Raw genomic sequence first — 14538 nt, 5'->3', positions numbered from 1 at the left:
TTGCTGTCATCGCCCTGTGCAACGAAGACGTCTGTGGGTCTCAGTTTGTTTGTTTTTTGTTTTTTTCCCCTCTCTCGCTGCAGGTGATGAACTGGCAAAACCCAGAGTGCCAACATCGTACGAGTGAGTATGAGAGTGAAACTTTATAACTCGTCTCTGTTGAGTGTTTGAAGTTTTTTTTTTTTTTCATGTTTACAGCATCTAAATAGTCTTTAACAGTTTCTCACTCTCTCCTTTTATCAAGACTTAACAACGACCTTCTGTCTCTGGACCCGTTCAGCCCGACTCTGGCTGCAGGCTCCACCTCCTCCGTGTCCTCATCAGCAGGTAACAAAACTGCACTTCACCTGGACTCACTTCACAATCTCTGATTTTATCTTTACCTTTTCCCTTGCATCATTGAGAAACCATAAGATTTTAGCTCAGATTCAAAGGGATAGTTCAACATTTTTGGCAAATTGGCCCATTGCCATAATCCCTGTAGTCTTAGCAGTAGGTTCGTTACCTTTAATTGTTGGTGCAAGTTTTTTTTTAGAACGGCAGAGCAGAGCCGCGAGCTGCTCAGAGCTACGCTACGGAGGCTAATGGGATTTCTTGGTTTCCCTCATCAAACTCATCAAATACACAATCCAACAACTCCAAAAATGCTCTGGTGGACAAGTTGTGACCTGCACATTCACCACGCTATGAGATAATAACAGAACGTTACCAGACAGAGTCTTTACCTCTAAAAAATTAGAGACTGCTTGACGAAAAACTGCCCCTTCAGCGGTTTTGCATGAATTTACCTCTAAAACAACTCAGTCTCGTAACGTTCTGTTATTATCTCACAGCGTGGTGAATGTGCAGGTCACAACTTGTCCACCAGAGCGTTTTGGAGTTGTTGGATTGTGTATTTGATGCCAAGAAATCCCATGAGCCTCCGTAGCGTAGCTCTGAGCAGTTCACGGCTCTGCTCCGCCGTTCTAAAAATAGCTTGCACTGACAATTAAAGCTAACGAACCTACTGCTAAAAACTATAGGGATTATGGCAATGGGCCAATTTCCCAAAATGTTGAACTATCCCTTCAATGTCAAACGAACCTAAAGTAGATTCCTCACAGCAACAGGCGACAATAAAATAGAGTTACCTTGCTGAGGAGGAGGTTGGTGTGTTTCAACTTTTTACGCCAGTTGAACACTTTTTAATGTGAAGCAGCAGCAGCAGCAGCAGCAGGAAATGTTGGTTTTTGCATTGGCACTAAGTGAAAACAGCTCTGACGTGGTGTCGGCAGAGTGAAGAGTGAACAGTGAGGCTGCTACCAATGAGATAAAATTACGTTGGATTACATCACTCATCCTTTGTGCTTAGGTAGGCTGAATCTGAACAGTGAGTGCACCAATAAAAAACTACACATTTTTATGCATTGAATGATTGAGATCTGAAGGATTTTTAACTTTAAAGATCAATGATGCCTGATGACTTAAACTCTCACCCTTTTCAATTTCACTTTGATCTCACCATCTCTCTATGCGACTGCAGAGTTTCCCCTCTCGTGTCTTTCTTTTTCCGAGCTACCCAGTAGGAAGCCTTTCCTCCCAGATGGAGGAGCTGACCCCTGAAGGCAGCACAATATTAGGCATCAGGGAATTAAAACGGCAGCATTTCTATCCCAGCCTGCAGGAGTTTTTCTTTTTCTTTTTTTTTTCCTCTCAGTTTGTAGCGTGTAGCTTAGCTCTTTGTTTCTTCCTACACTCACACTTTTCTAAGACACACATTGGACTTTTGAGGGTTTTTGTTGCACAACAAGTGTGATTCTCATGGCTTTACGTGCTTGACACCAGTGTTTAAACAGAGTGACATTAGCAGTGACCCATTGCCTAGGCTAAGCGTAATCCACAGTTAATTGGCACCTAGTGGAGGTCAGGGGGTCGGCTATAAAGCCCACTGGCACGTATGTTGTCAAACAGTGTCTTGTTACTGTCAAAGGTCGCGACTTAAAAGTCAAAAGAGCATCGAAAAAGTGCCCCGATTAAGATGCGGTGATGGGAATTAAGTCCCCGCGTACAGCCTGTTAAATCTCTCTGTGTACAGTGTGGCTGTGTTGCACACATGACACATGAAACAAGTCCAGTCTGTGAGGTATTAGAGAGATTAAACTCTCAGTGAAGGAAGCAGAGACGGGAAAACATGGATGGAGTTTTGCATTTATTGTGTTTTTGTTCTGAGATTTTCCTCTTTTTTTGGTGCATTTTTATCAGTTTACATTGTGTACATTTGTTTTTACTTTACTGTGTCATCTGTCTGAATTGAAAATCACGTGCTGTTTCCTTGGTTTGATGGATTTATTTATTTTGAACTTCTCTCGTTAGACCTTGCCTCTGTTTTCCTTTCAATCCCTCCATCTCCATCTTTTCTGATGAATGACTCAGACGTCTTTCTGCCAGAGGCATCAGGTAAAACGAGTGTGTGCTCCCTTCATCACACAGTCAGCGACTTAAACCAAAAGAACTCTGTGCATTCATCATGTTCATGTTTGTTTCTTTTTATGTTCTTTATTTCCAATGCATGAGAAACATATTCAGTATTTAATTTTCAGCACATTTGTTTGTTGTTTCTTGATAAGAGGTCACATTCTGGTAACAAGGACAAAAACACCATTATAACTCAATATAATTACAAACAGCAGTGCAGTAGTGTTTGCTATTTGGTTGAGCAGATTTTGTCGGCTATAAAAAGCTAATAGAAAATAAAAAATAAATAAAAGAGACCCAATCGGACAGATCATGAAGTTCATTATATACAGTAGGCTGTATATAATAGCAGAGATGGCATTTATTTGCTTGATCTAGCATGAACTAATGCCACACACCACAGCATTTATAGTGCAATGTTCTTTTCTAAATGGACCTAAAAATACTGAAAACTCAGCAAGAAAAGTTCATTTCAAACTGCAGCAGTTCAACAGTGACACAATGAAACGATCATAAAAATGCAGTGACAAGCAGTAGATCATTCATGGCTGCAGTAAAAATAACTGAGCACCTCGAGAGATTTATGAATGCATTCAACAGCAGCGTGATCGAAACTTAACATATTTTAATTTGCTGTCTAAAACTTGAATTGCTTGATTTTTTAATGTCGTCCTAAGAGGCTTGTTTTTGCTGCCTCTAACCAGAAAATGTTGCATAATGTTGAAGAGATAATGGATTTCACAGGAGGCAGGAAACCTCGTGTGCCCTGCCTTTGTTCCACTGTTTGTATCCGTGGATTAAAACACTAAGTAAGATAAGTTATTTTGTCATTTTAGCCGCTCCACTAACCCAGAAAACGGTGTCTTCACATGACCTCAGGTTAAGTTGTTATAAATCTAAAGAGCCTCATATGATACAGAGATGAGTGTGTAAAAAAAAGTAGGTACTGCTATTTATGTGTCACCCAATACAGATCAGATGTGAACATTACCCAGTGATCTCACACCCAATAATGTCACGCTGGTTCATCCGTCTGGGTTTCAAACACTGAGCCGGTGCTGACGCCGTTTTCCCTGTTTGTTTACAGACAGATTTATGTCTCTATATTTTGGTCTGTAGCTCATCATCAGTCAAAGCAGAGATATTACAAATAGTGGTGTGCATCTTCACTGGCCTCACGAGTCAATTAGATTACGATTCACCAGTCTACGATCCGGTTCGATTAGATTATATGATGCATCTCGATTCATCACATCCTCAATTGTCTATACTGCCACACATGGCTTTTCCATTGATTAACACCAATCGTCAGATAAATATGATAACTATTAATCTGTCTGAACACACAAAGAAAAAGAAAAGCCAACTTAAAGGTGCACTTGTTTATTTCTCAAACACAAAATGTAAATCACGGCATTGTGCTTTAAAATAACATCAAACTTGAATGAATTGTTTGAATTTAAAAATCGATTGTGACATTACAGCATCGATTCAGAATCGTCCCATTAAGAATCTCGATGCATCTTTGAAACGATTATTTCCTCAGTCCAACAACATGTTTGTTTTTATTTTGTAAACACTTCTTGACATGTATGCATCATTTTGAGACAGTTTTAGATCATAAGTTGCTTCTCTAATTAAACTAAACACTTTAGATGTGTGACTTATTGCCTCAGGGGTTACAGTCTGTGCTCTGCTTTGTATTTGTGATGCTCATGGCCTCCGTCAGTCACATCGCCTCCTCCAGCCGAGCCGCCGGTGCCGCCACGGGAGCGCACTCCTCCGCTGGCCGAGAGCCAGCAGTCCAAAGAAGTCTCCTCTTTCTCCTCGTCCACTTCCTCCCCCTGGGACTCGCCAGAAAACGCTTTCCAGGCACTCAAGCCGGCACCGGCGCGGGCCCAGAGCGCCCCCATCACCCTGCCCGCCGAGCCGGTCGACCCCATCAAAAGCAGCAGCAGCCCTCCAAAGAGCGTCGACGCCTTCTCCTCCGTGTCCTGGTCCCAGAGCCAGTGGATCGCTTTCAGTGATAACTTTGCTCCACCTCGACGTCCGGGCTCGGGGTCTGGGTCGGGGTCTGGGTCTGGGGTGAAGGAGCTGCAGAGGCCTCAGTCCGGCGGCTGCGGGAGGTCGAGTCGCTTCCTCTCTGACGACTCCGCCGACGCATACTGCAAAGCGCCGGGCGGCAGAGAGGACGGCAGCTCCAGCTTCCCTGAAGGAGCCACAGATTGGACGCTGGCTGCAGCTGCAGCTCCGTCAAGCAAAGTCTTCAATGGTAACATGATCAGTGATGTCAGAGACTTGTTTCATGCCTGAGGTTTGGAGTTTGCTTTGTGTTTTGTTTTTTTTCAGTTCATTTTTGTGCATTAAGTTTCATTTGAAGTGGACAAAATGTTGTTTTTGTATGTTTTTTTTGTTGATTGTTCATTATTTTATGTTAAAGATTTGTTTTTCTAACTCCATGCCTGGTTTGCCTTTGAGTTTCTTTTTGTGAAATTTATTTTGGAATGTGATTTTCTTTCTTTTTTTTAATTTCCTCTGATGATTTGAATTGTTTATGTTTTTTCTTATTATGGTTTTGCATATTTGAAGTCTTGCTGCATGATGGTTTTTGCAGTGAAACCGGGTGTTGCACTGATTCTGGTCGCATCTCCACACTGTTACTAACCTGTAAAACGTGCATGTGTGTTTGTGTTTGTGTTTGTGCGTGTAGTGCCAGTACCGAACCGACCTACGACCCCATTAACAGCTGGAGCCCTGGTGCCCCCGCCGCGACCCTCCTCCCGGCCCAAACTCCCCACTGGAAAGCTCACAGGAATCAATGAGATTGTGAGTAACAGAAACATCCACCGTACCGTATCGTATGTGTACAACATGAAACTGTGACACTGTTGTAACCTTTTTAAAAAAAAATCCACTCCCTTTCGCTCAGGTGCGGCCGTTCAGCCCGCCTAAAACAACATCCAACGCCAGTCCTCCTCCTCCAACGACGACGACTGCACCTCTGGCCCGGGCGGAGAGTTCCTCCTCTTTGTCCTCGAACGCCTCGCTCAGCGCCGGCAATACCCCCACCGTCGGTAAGCCTCCTCCTCCTCTTCCCCCCTTGATTCTCCTTTTCTTCACCTGCTCACCGATGTGCCACATGTCGCTGTCTCTGCACAACAAATGTGCTGTTTTCTCCTCTTCGTCCCCTCACTCACTCTTCCTCCTCCTTCTCTCTCCTCTCTCCCCCTCCTTGCTTCACTCCTCCTCTCCTTACAGGAGCTGGCCTCACCTTTGCTCACCCCCTCCTCCTCTCCTCCCCAGAGCCAGAGCTGCTCTCCCTCTCCTCTTTCTTTCCACTAAGCCAAAGTGAGTCTGCCTCTCTCCCAACTCTTCGTCCCACTTCAGAGACGCTCCTCTCCTCTCTCTTGTGTTTTTGCTCATCTTTTTGCTCATCTCTGCTCTGCATACAGCACATTTCAACTGATGCTAAGAAAGTTAAAGTCGTCATTAGGACCTGTTACTGTAGCTCTTTGTTCATCTCTGTGCAGTCACGTCACTTTTAGGGACTCACCTGCCACAGTCGCAACATTACAACTGTGCTCAGCATCATCTTCATCCTCACGTTTGTGCTCTCTGGGTTTTGTTTATCTCCTTTCCTCTCCCTCTGTTACGCCTTCTTTTTAATGTGGCGTAATAAAGAGGACGATGTGTTCATAGCGAAGCTGCCTACCTTTGAGAAGCGGTGTGAGACACCAGCAGGTACGGTTGAAGTTCACACAGGAGGACTCTCCTCCTCCGTATTTAACGAAAAACTAACAGCAGCGAGTTGAATGATCTGGATGGACAAACGGATTGTTTTATTTTATTTTTCCTTCTTTTGCTCTGCAGTGATTGCATTTCCTCTGTCTTTATGTGCTTCTCATTGTCACCTCATCACATGTTTCTTCCTATCAAAAGCTTCAATTTCTAACGTCGTAAAGAGTTTATTTGTTAAATTACTGAAGTAATGAATGAAGTGACTGCTACGTCTTTTGTTAACTTTAGTTTAATGCTGTCTGAGGTCATTCTGACTGTCTAATTGTACTTAATTATAACTAAAGCAGCTGTAGCATGAACCGCTCTAAAACCGTATCTTATTTCTGTTTATTTGAAGAGTAACAGAATGTACTGATTTGCGATGTATGAATGACTGACCTCATGAAATGTAATAATAACACAAATATTCGTAATTATATAATGCATCTTTTTGCATGATCAGACCTGCCTCGTTCCCGATGTGAGCTTTGGAGCCCCGCTGTTATGAGAGTCTGATCCGCAGCTGAGTCAACAGACCTGAATCTCTGTGCCTTTTTCTCTCCTCCTCCTCCTTCTCAGGGACGTCTCGCGGTCCCAGCCCTGTGACCCTGGCATCCCAAGATGCTTTGCCCATAGCCGTGGCCTTCACAGAGTCGGTTAATGCTTACTTCAAAGGAGCTGATCCCACTAAGTGAGTCTCACATGACCTCCCGCCGCTCAAAAAAAAGGCCCCGACATGGACCTGCACGCATACACATTTTTGTCCATATTTGAACTCAAACAATAACACATATATGACGCTATAAGTTCTACATTACACGCTGCTTGCGCTTCATGGTCCCCGGCCAATGCACACTAGACTCAGGTTGTGCTTTTTTTTTTTTTTTGCCGAGTGTATCTCCCGCTCGCTTTGCATGTGTGGAATGTTTTGCGTTAGTCTGACACCATTCTTTCAGAGTGGATAACCTACATGGAGCAGATTATGGTCTGGGGCAGAGAAAACATACAGCCTTTTATTAGTTAACTGCTGTTAAATTGCCGGCGTGCAAAAAAAAAAGAGCTTATTTTTGCAGGGATTAGCAAATGGAACATTTCATAAGCAATGCAGCAGAGAGGTGGAGACCCACTGTGGGCCGTTAACCACCGCAGCGCCCGACTGCACCGCGAAGGGAGGAAGACTCTTCTCGTTTAGAAACTGGATCGATATCAAACTGTAGAAACTCACATACAGTACCAGTCAAAAGTTTGGACACACCTTCTCACATTGCCAGGTCACAACTTGTCCACCAGAGCGTTTTGGAGTTGTTGGGTTGTGTATTTGATGAGTTTGATGAGGGAAACCAAGAAATCCCATCAGCCTCCGTAGCGTAGCTCTGAGCAGCTCGCGGTTCTGCTCCGCCGTTCTAAAAATAGCTTGCACCAACAATTAAAGGTAACGAACCTACTGCTATGACTATAGGGATTATGGCAATGGGCCAATTTGCCAAAATTTTGAACTATCCCTTTAAGATATCAAAACTAGGACCAAACACATATCGAGTTATGTAGTAAACAAAAAAGTGTTATCTGTCACCTCACCTAAACCCAACCCAGATGGTTTGGGATGAGTTGGACGAGTGCTCAGCACCTCTGGGAACTCCTTCAAGACTTTTGGAAAACTTTTCCAGGTGATGACAGAATCAAGAGTGTGCAGAAAGCTGCCAATCAAAGCAGAAGGTGGCTACTTCAGAAAATATAAAACCTATACTGCTTTTTTTGTTTACTACATAATTCCTTATGTGTTCCTTCATAGTTTTGATGTCTTCAGTTTTAATCTACAATGTAGAAAGTCACAAAAATTAAAGGAAAAACATGAATGAGAAGGTGTGTCCAAACTTTCGACTGGTAGTTGTATATACTGTAGATCTATACAGTGTAGATGTGTTGGACCTAGGACCAAAACCCAGTGTGGTAGATCAAAGCAGAAATCTATAACAGGTTGGATATCTACTTCAAATCGGCCCACAGTGGACAAGTGGGTCAAAGTACAGTACATAACAAGACTAATATGTGAAATGTGGCTTTGTACTTAGTCATAATAATTAAAAGAAAAGTGGAGCAGAGGAAACTTTGATAATAGATTAATTGCTTAAGTCATTTCTGCAGAGAAAATGTCAAACGTTCTCTGGTTTCAGTTTCTCCGATGGGCGGAGTTCATGCTTTTCTCGGTTTAATATCATTACTAATTTAATTTAAAAAAAACATCTTTGAGTTCACGAGGCTGTTACTCAGACAGGACAAGCGATTAAAACGTTGTAATAGGACAAACAGATTATCGGCTGGGAGCCTTACAGTAATTCCCACTGACTCATGTGTCCGACCGCCGCTCTCCTCCACAGGTGCATCGTGAAGATCACCGGTGACGTGACTCTGTCGTTCCCCATGGGCATCATCAAGGTGTTCACCACCAACCCCTCGCCGGCCGTCCTCACCTTCAAGCTGAAGAACATCGGCAGGTTGGAGCAGATCCTCCCCAACCAGCAGCTTCTCAACAGGTGAGGGTTTCGCCCCATTAGATCGATTCAAAGTAGGCGGCGGCGGCGGCGCTAGACAACAAAACAGCAAAAACGAAGAAGACCTACAGTACGCTGGGTTGATAAAGTCGTGGTTGAGTCAGAGAGGGATGTGGATGCCGCCGCCGGGGTGATAGCAGCGAGGATGGAGGAAATGTAGTCTGCGTCAGTGAGAGGAAATTCAATTAGTAATCTGACATAAACCCGTCATTAAGTTGTCAGGGAAGTATTTTCCACCAGACTTTAACAGCCAGGTTCTCAACAGCCCATGTCTCTTCTGAAATACTTCGCCCCCTAAAATAGCAAAGAACAGCAAAAACTTTTATATAACAGCTGCTTCATTTAACACACTTCTTCGTTGTATCTCTCACCTCCTCTGTCTCAGTCCGACGTGTTTCAGTGAATATTTAACCTCGAACGCAAGTGAGAAGCTTCTGACTTTTTCAAGCAAACTTTATGGAGACAAATTCATATCTTTTAACAAAAAAGTAAAGAAAGATGACATCTGTTTCTTTTTTTTTTGTCAATATTTCCCTCTCTGGTTCCTCCCGGTTGTCTCGAGAACACATGGCTGGGCTAATTGAATCAAGTGGAATTCATGATTTAGTAGCTGGTTGGATATAACAGGGTCATTTTTTCCAAGCTGTTGGAGCTTTACACACAAAGCCAAGAAGTGCGATGAATAATTGAGCCTTTGATTATTCATTGTGTTATGTATGTCTGTGTGTGCGTGAGGGTATGTGTGTTTCTAACTATTTGTCTTTTTGTCTAGTGATCCTTCCCAGAGTGACTCAAATTCCAAGGACTTCTGGTTCAACATGCAAGCACTGACGTCCTACCTCAGAAAAGCCTCCGATCAGAACCCTTCAGCTTCCTACTACAACGTGGACATCCTGAAATACCAGGTCAGAGCACAAATCGCTGGAGTTTTAAAGGGATAGTTCAACATTTTGTGCATATTGGCCCATTGCCATAATAGTCTTAGGAGTAGGTGCAAGCTATTTTTAGAACAGCGGAACAGAGCCGCGAGCTGCTCAGAGCTACGCTACGGAGGCTCATGGGATTTCTTGGTTTCCCTCATTAAAACTCATCAAATACACAATCCAACAACTCCAAAACGCTCTGGTGGACAAGTTGTGACCTGCACATTCACCACGCTATGAGATAATAACGGACAGAGTTGTTTTCGAGGCAAATGCAGAGACTGCTTGCCAAAAAACTGCCGCGACGGAAACGCGCATCAGCGGTTTTGCATGAATTTACCTCGAAAACAACTCTGTCTCGTAACTTTCTGTTATTATCTCATAGCGTGGTGAATGTGCAGGTCACAACTTGTCCACCAGAGCGTTTTGGAGTTGTTGGATTGTGTATTTGATGAGGGAAACCAAGAAATCCCATTAGCCTCCGTAGCGTAGCTCTGAGCAGCTCACGGCTCTGCTCCGCCGTTCTAAAAATAGCTTGCACCGACAATTAAAGGTAACAAACCTACTTCTACGACTATAGGGATTATGACAATGGGCCAATTTGCCAAAAATGTTGAACTATCCCTTTAAGAACAAAATTGCATCAAGGAAGTTTTTTGTGAATCTCATTACCCCAAAAATGAGCAGTTGTTTTTCGTTATTTAGTCAGTATTTAACATACATCTGAAACAAATCAACAAAATCTTTGAGATTTGAGGAATTCAGAAGGTTTTTTTTGTGTGTGGAGCCCTGGAGGAGGAGGAGGAGGAGGAGGAGGAGGAGGAGGAGGAGGAGGAGGAGGAAGAGAAGGTGAGGGTTAAACATGTTGCCAGGGATTCTTCGCCTGGTTTGGCCAAACTGTCATCAAGCATCAAGCTGCGGTCGTCCGGTTTCAGACCTCACAAACCACTAAAGGCCGTCATGCCACCCCATAATCAGGCCTTTTTCTTTTTTTTTTTCTAAAATTTTATTTCCTCCTTATAAATAAATCATGAGTTTTATTTTACGTGACGAATCGAGAAATGTAGAACAAATAAAAAAAAATGAAAAGTAGAGTCTGTCTGTCTTTTTTGATGACAGGAGAAGGATTTTTTTTTATGTTTGTCGTGTTGTGTGTTCGTTCATGTGAGACAACAGCTGCGGTCAGAGCAGATTTCCAGGAAGCTTTGGGGGGGGAAACATGAGTTTTGTTTTCGCTCACATTTCAGTAAACCAGCTAAAACCTGAGCACAGACTGCTGCTCTGCACCTCAGGCAGGGTCACGCACACAAACACACACAGGCTCTCTCATATTCACAAAATCACTCTTAATTGCTGCTGGTGTTTAAATCTGGACTCTGTGCCTCCTCCTCCTCTGCTGCTGCTGCTGCGTTCAGGTGCAGTCGGACGGGATCCACTCCACGCCGCTGAACCTGGCCGTGTACTGGAAGTGCACGCCGAGCACGACGGACCTGAGGGTCGACTACCGCTACAACCCCGACTCCATGGCCGCTCCGGGGGCGCTCACCAACGTGCAGATCTTAGTGCCCGTCGACGGAGGAGTCACCAACATGCAGTCTCTGCCCAACTCCATATGGTGAGAGAGACAATGGCGCTCATGTGAAGCCCTGATGATGATTTTTATCCAAAAAATTAAATTAAAGCAGAAGTAAGTGATATATTTGTGTTAATATAAGTCTTAAATAGTTATATCTTCCCACAGCAATCACTTACATAGAGTGTTTGGACCGAAACACGGGTCTGTCAGTCACTCTGCTCTGCTGTAAGCCGAAGAGAAAACTTTTCTCGTATCCTACAGTTTTTATCCAATGAGGAGAGAGAACGGCATGCAGGGCTGTGTGTGCAGCCAAGGGATGCGCGTGAATGTGGTGACGTAGGGACGAGGAGTGTTATGGTGCGTTCAAGGCAGCCCGTAACTCGTGTATTTCCGACCTGTGAAGTCGTACCAGTTCGATCTGGTACGAGTTCACGGGTCAGAAGTTACGAGTGGCCGTTATAGTGACTTTCAGCGGTAAAACAGGTCGGAAAAACATGAGTGGGTTGCCTGGAACGCTACAAAGTCGTAAGTCGTGACTTGAAGCTGTAATTTACGGTTTCAAAAGCCTGCCTGGAACGCAGCATTACCCAAAACGACCGGATCGCTTACTTCTGCTTTAAGTCATTGTTGACTCACCCTCATGCTGATGAATACTACAGACTAGTTTTTTTATTCCTCAAAGTGCATCTGGAGACCCGGGAGGCCGGTTCATAGTCCAACGAAAACTTTATATGAGAGTCAATAGCGCCCGACACAAAAACATCCGTAAAACTACACAAAAACCTTGTAATCTTCCTCCACACTGCTCGTCCGCTGCAATCCAAGTGTCCTGAAGGGATATAGTCCAGAGTTTACTCGAAACAACGTCATTTAGGACATTTTTACAAGAAATTCAATACAGGACTGTTTAGGCTGGAAAAATGTGCTAAATGACGTCAGTGTGCGTGTAGTGTGGGAACACGTAGGTGCACCTCAGCCGAATAAACGGGCAATTAAAAGAACTCCGCTCGTAAATTTGAAGCTGCAGCTCTACATCGCGCACATCAATAACAAAATAGTTTGTTTTATCAACATCTTTACTACCCCGAAAGTCGTGATGCACAACGTTAATTTGCGTCGTTGCGGAAGGCACACGTTCGAATGTTCGAATAGCGAAATTCGGACAGCGCTACACTACACGTCCGTTCGTCGTCCCCGAATTACGCTCATAATTGGGCCCGACACTGAAAATTTGTCGGCCACAACAAAACTGTGTGAAAATCGGCCTGAATTTGTGTCGTCTGAACAGAAGCAGCTCAAGGTGTTGATTCTTTCTCTTGTTGTAGGAATTCAGAGCAGAACAAGTGTCTGTGGAAGCTGAGCGACATCTCCGAAAAGACTGAAAATGAAGGTAAGGGAAGTTTGTTCATCGTCCTAATTCCTACACAAAGAGCTGCAGGTTTGAAGTCTTTATGTTTATTTCTTTACGTTCTTTACCTCCAGGTGCTGGATCTCTGAGGGCCAAGTTCGAGCTGTCGAACGGCCCCTCGAACCCGTCCACTCTGGCCGTGCAGTTCATGAACGAGGGGAGCACCCTGTCCGGAGTGGACATGGAGCTGCAGGGGACGGGATACAGACTGTCCCTCAGCAAGAAGAGATTTGCCACAGGTTTGTACAGTATCTGGCTCGACCGATCACATGCACTGCAAAAACTCAAAATCTTTCCAAGAATATCTGTCTTATTTCTTGTCAAAATGTCTCATTTCTAGTCAAAACTAATCTCTTTCCACTTAAAATAAGACTCATCACCTAAAAATTAACCTGTTTTTAGATCATTTTCACTTGTTTCAAACCAATATTCACTTGAAATAAGTAGAATAATCTGCCAGTGAAAGCAAGTTAAGGAAAAATTGCTCTACTATCAGATTTTTCTACTTATTTCAAGTGAAAATTAGCTTGAAAGAAGTAAAAACTGGCTGAAAACAAGATACTTTTTAATGCGATGTTTCTTATTTTAAGTATAATTAGATCTGTTTTGACTAGAAATGACATTTTGACTAGAAATAAGACCAATATTCTTGGTAAGATATTTGAGTTTTTGCAGTGTGCTCCAGATTTTTTAGTTTATTTATCACACCTAAAACACAACCTGCCTCCTTTTTTTTTTGTTTCTTCTCCTCAGGACGTTACATGGCAGATTTCTGAGGTGAGCCACCACCACTCTGGTTCTCAAGAGAAATTAAAAAAAAAAAAAACTTGTCAACTCTGCGACACCTCCTGAACCTCTGGATCCATCAGCTGTGCTCTGGCCCGGGAGGCGAGAAACTCACTACAATGAAAACAGCACTGAGTATTGAACACTGTTAAAAAAAAAAAGAAAGAAAAGAAAAGAGAACTAAGACGAGCTTTCAGGAACTGTGTAGATATGAAGTCTAATAATGATTTCTGATCAATTCACTTTTGTATAGTCAGAAACAATTTATGGATTAGATATAAATCTATATTGTATTTGAAATCATGAAAAAAGAAAAAGAAAAAAAAGTGCACTAACAATCTTTCAGACGCTCTTTTTCCTCTATTATATTAATTTCTCAAGAGCCTATAACGAATATCAAACAAACCCGGAAGAGAAGAAGAGGTTCTTCCCTCTCTCTCCCTCTGAACTGTAAATAACAATAACACTGAATCTTCTTCTCGACCGCTTTTTTTAATTATTTGATCATGTGCAATGAAGCCATGAAGGTAGAATCTGTCTTAAAACCGTGTGAATCCTCGCTCACACTCTTAACGGCACAAAGCTTGATCTTTTTACAAAACAACATTGAAGTGCTTTCAGACGAATGCAAAAATCTGACCTCAGTGCCTCCTCATCTTATACTGTGGATCAATAGGCAACAAAAAGTGCATCAATGTTTGACCCAGATTGTGGGGTTTTTTTTCCAGATTTAAGCTACTTGTCTCTGTGGTAAAATGCATGGAGTTTTTTTTTTTTTCCAACAATCTGTGATCAGTGTGGTCTTTTTAAAACTCAACTTTTTCTCTCCCCCTTTTGTAAATTCTCCTTTCAGTCATGGCTTGTTTAAGCACCTAATTTTTATTCTTCATAAAAAAAAAAAAAAATCTTGACTGTAAAACATTGTGTCAAATGTTAGATGCTTTAAAAAAAAAAAAAAAAAAAAAATCAAGGGAAGTTACCCAACTTTTTTTTTTTTTAAACTGGCAGTTGTTTTTAAATCCTGCGTTTGTGCCCTACAAATGGAGAAATGTGCCTGAATCT

The 14538-nt window shown here is 42.8% G+C and overlaps 1 protein-coding gene across 3 annotated transcripts in view; it reads left to right on the top strand.

Moving 5' to 3' along the window:
* The window catches only part of fcho2 (FCH and mu domain containing endocytic adaptor 2), a 47750-nt gene extending 33500 nt beyond the window's left edge, over nucleotides 1–14250 (top strand). For 2 of the 3 annotated variants that reach the window (XM_085793032.1, XM_085793031.1), the window contains 13 exons: nucleotides 84–123; nucleotides 245–327; nucleotides 5165–5280; nucleotides 5384–5528; nucleotides 5713–5802; nucleotides 6136–6195; nucleotides 6811–6922; nucleotides 8610–8765; nucleotides 9556–9688; nucleotides 11122–11321; nucleotides 12608–12672; nucleotides 12765–12929; nucleotides 13444–14250. In XM_085793032.1, coding sequence (XP_085649158.1) covers nucleotides 84–123; nucleotides 245–327; nucleotides 5165–5280; nucleotides 5384–5528; nucleotides 5713–5802; nucleotides 6136–6195; nucleotides 6811–6922; nucleotides 8610–8765; nucleotides 9556–9688; nucleotides 11122–11321; nucleotides 12608–12672; nucleotides 12765–12929; nucleotides 13444–13466 — 1388 coding nt within the window. In that variant the 3' untranslated portion in view covers nucleotides 13467–14250. Of the gene's footprint in view, nucleotides 1–83; nucleotides 124–244; nucleotides 328–2352; nucleotides 2437–4183; nucleotides 4727–5164; nucleotides 5281–5383; nucleotides 5529–5712; nucleotides 5803–6135; nucleotides 6196–6810; nucleotides 6923–8609; nucleotides 8766–9555; nucleotides 9689–11121; nucleotides 11322–12607; nucleotides 12673–12764; nucleotides 12930–13443 lie in introns of all 3 variants that reach the window. The other variant, XM_085793033.1, reaches the window with a different exon arrangement.
* Nucleotides 14251–14538: the final 288 nt, after the last annotated feature.

The sequence above is a fragment of the Trachurus japonicus genome, chromosome 12 (genome assembly GCF_045865225.1).
Source record: "Trachurus japonicus isolate A0001 chromosome 12, Traja_1.0".
In the NCBI taxonomy this organism is placed as follows: domain Eukaryota; kingdom Metazoa; phylum Chordata; class Actinopteri; order Carangiformes; family Carangidae; genus Trachurus; species Trachurus japonicus.
Note: the sequence above shows the minus strand (reverse complement) of the source record. Positions and strands in the feature narration are given on the sequence as shown.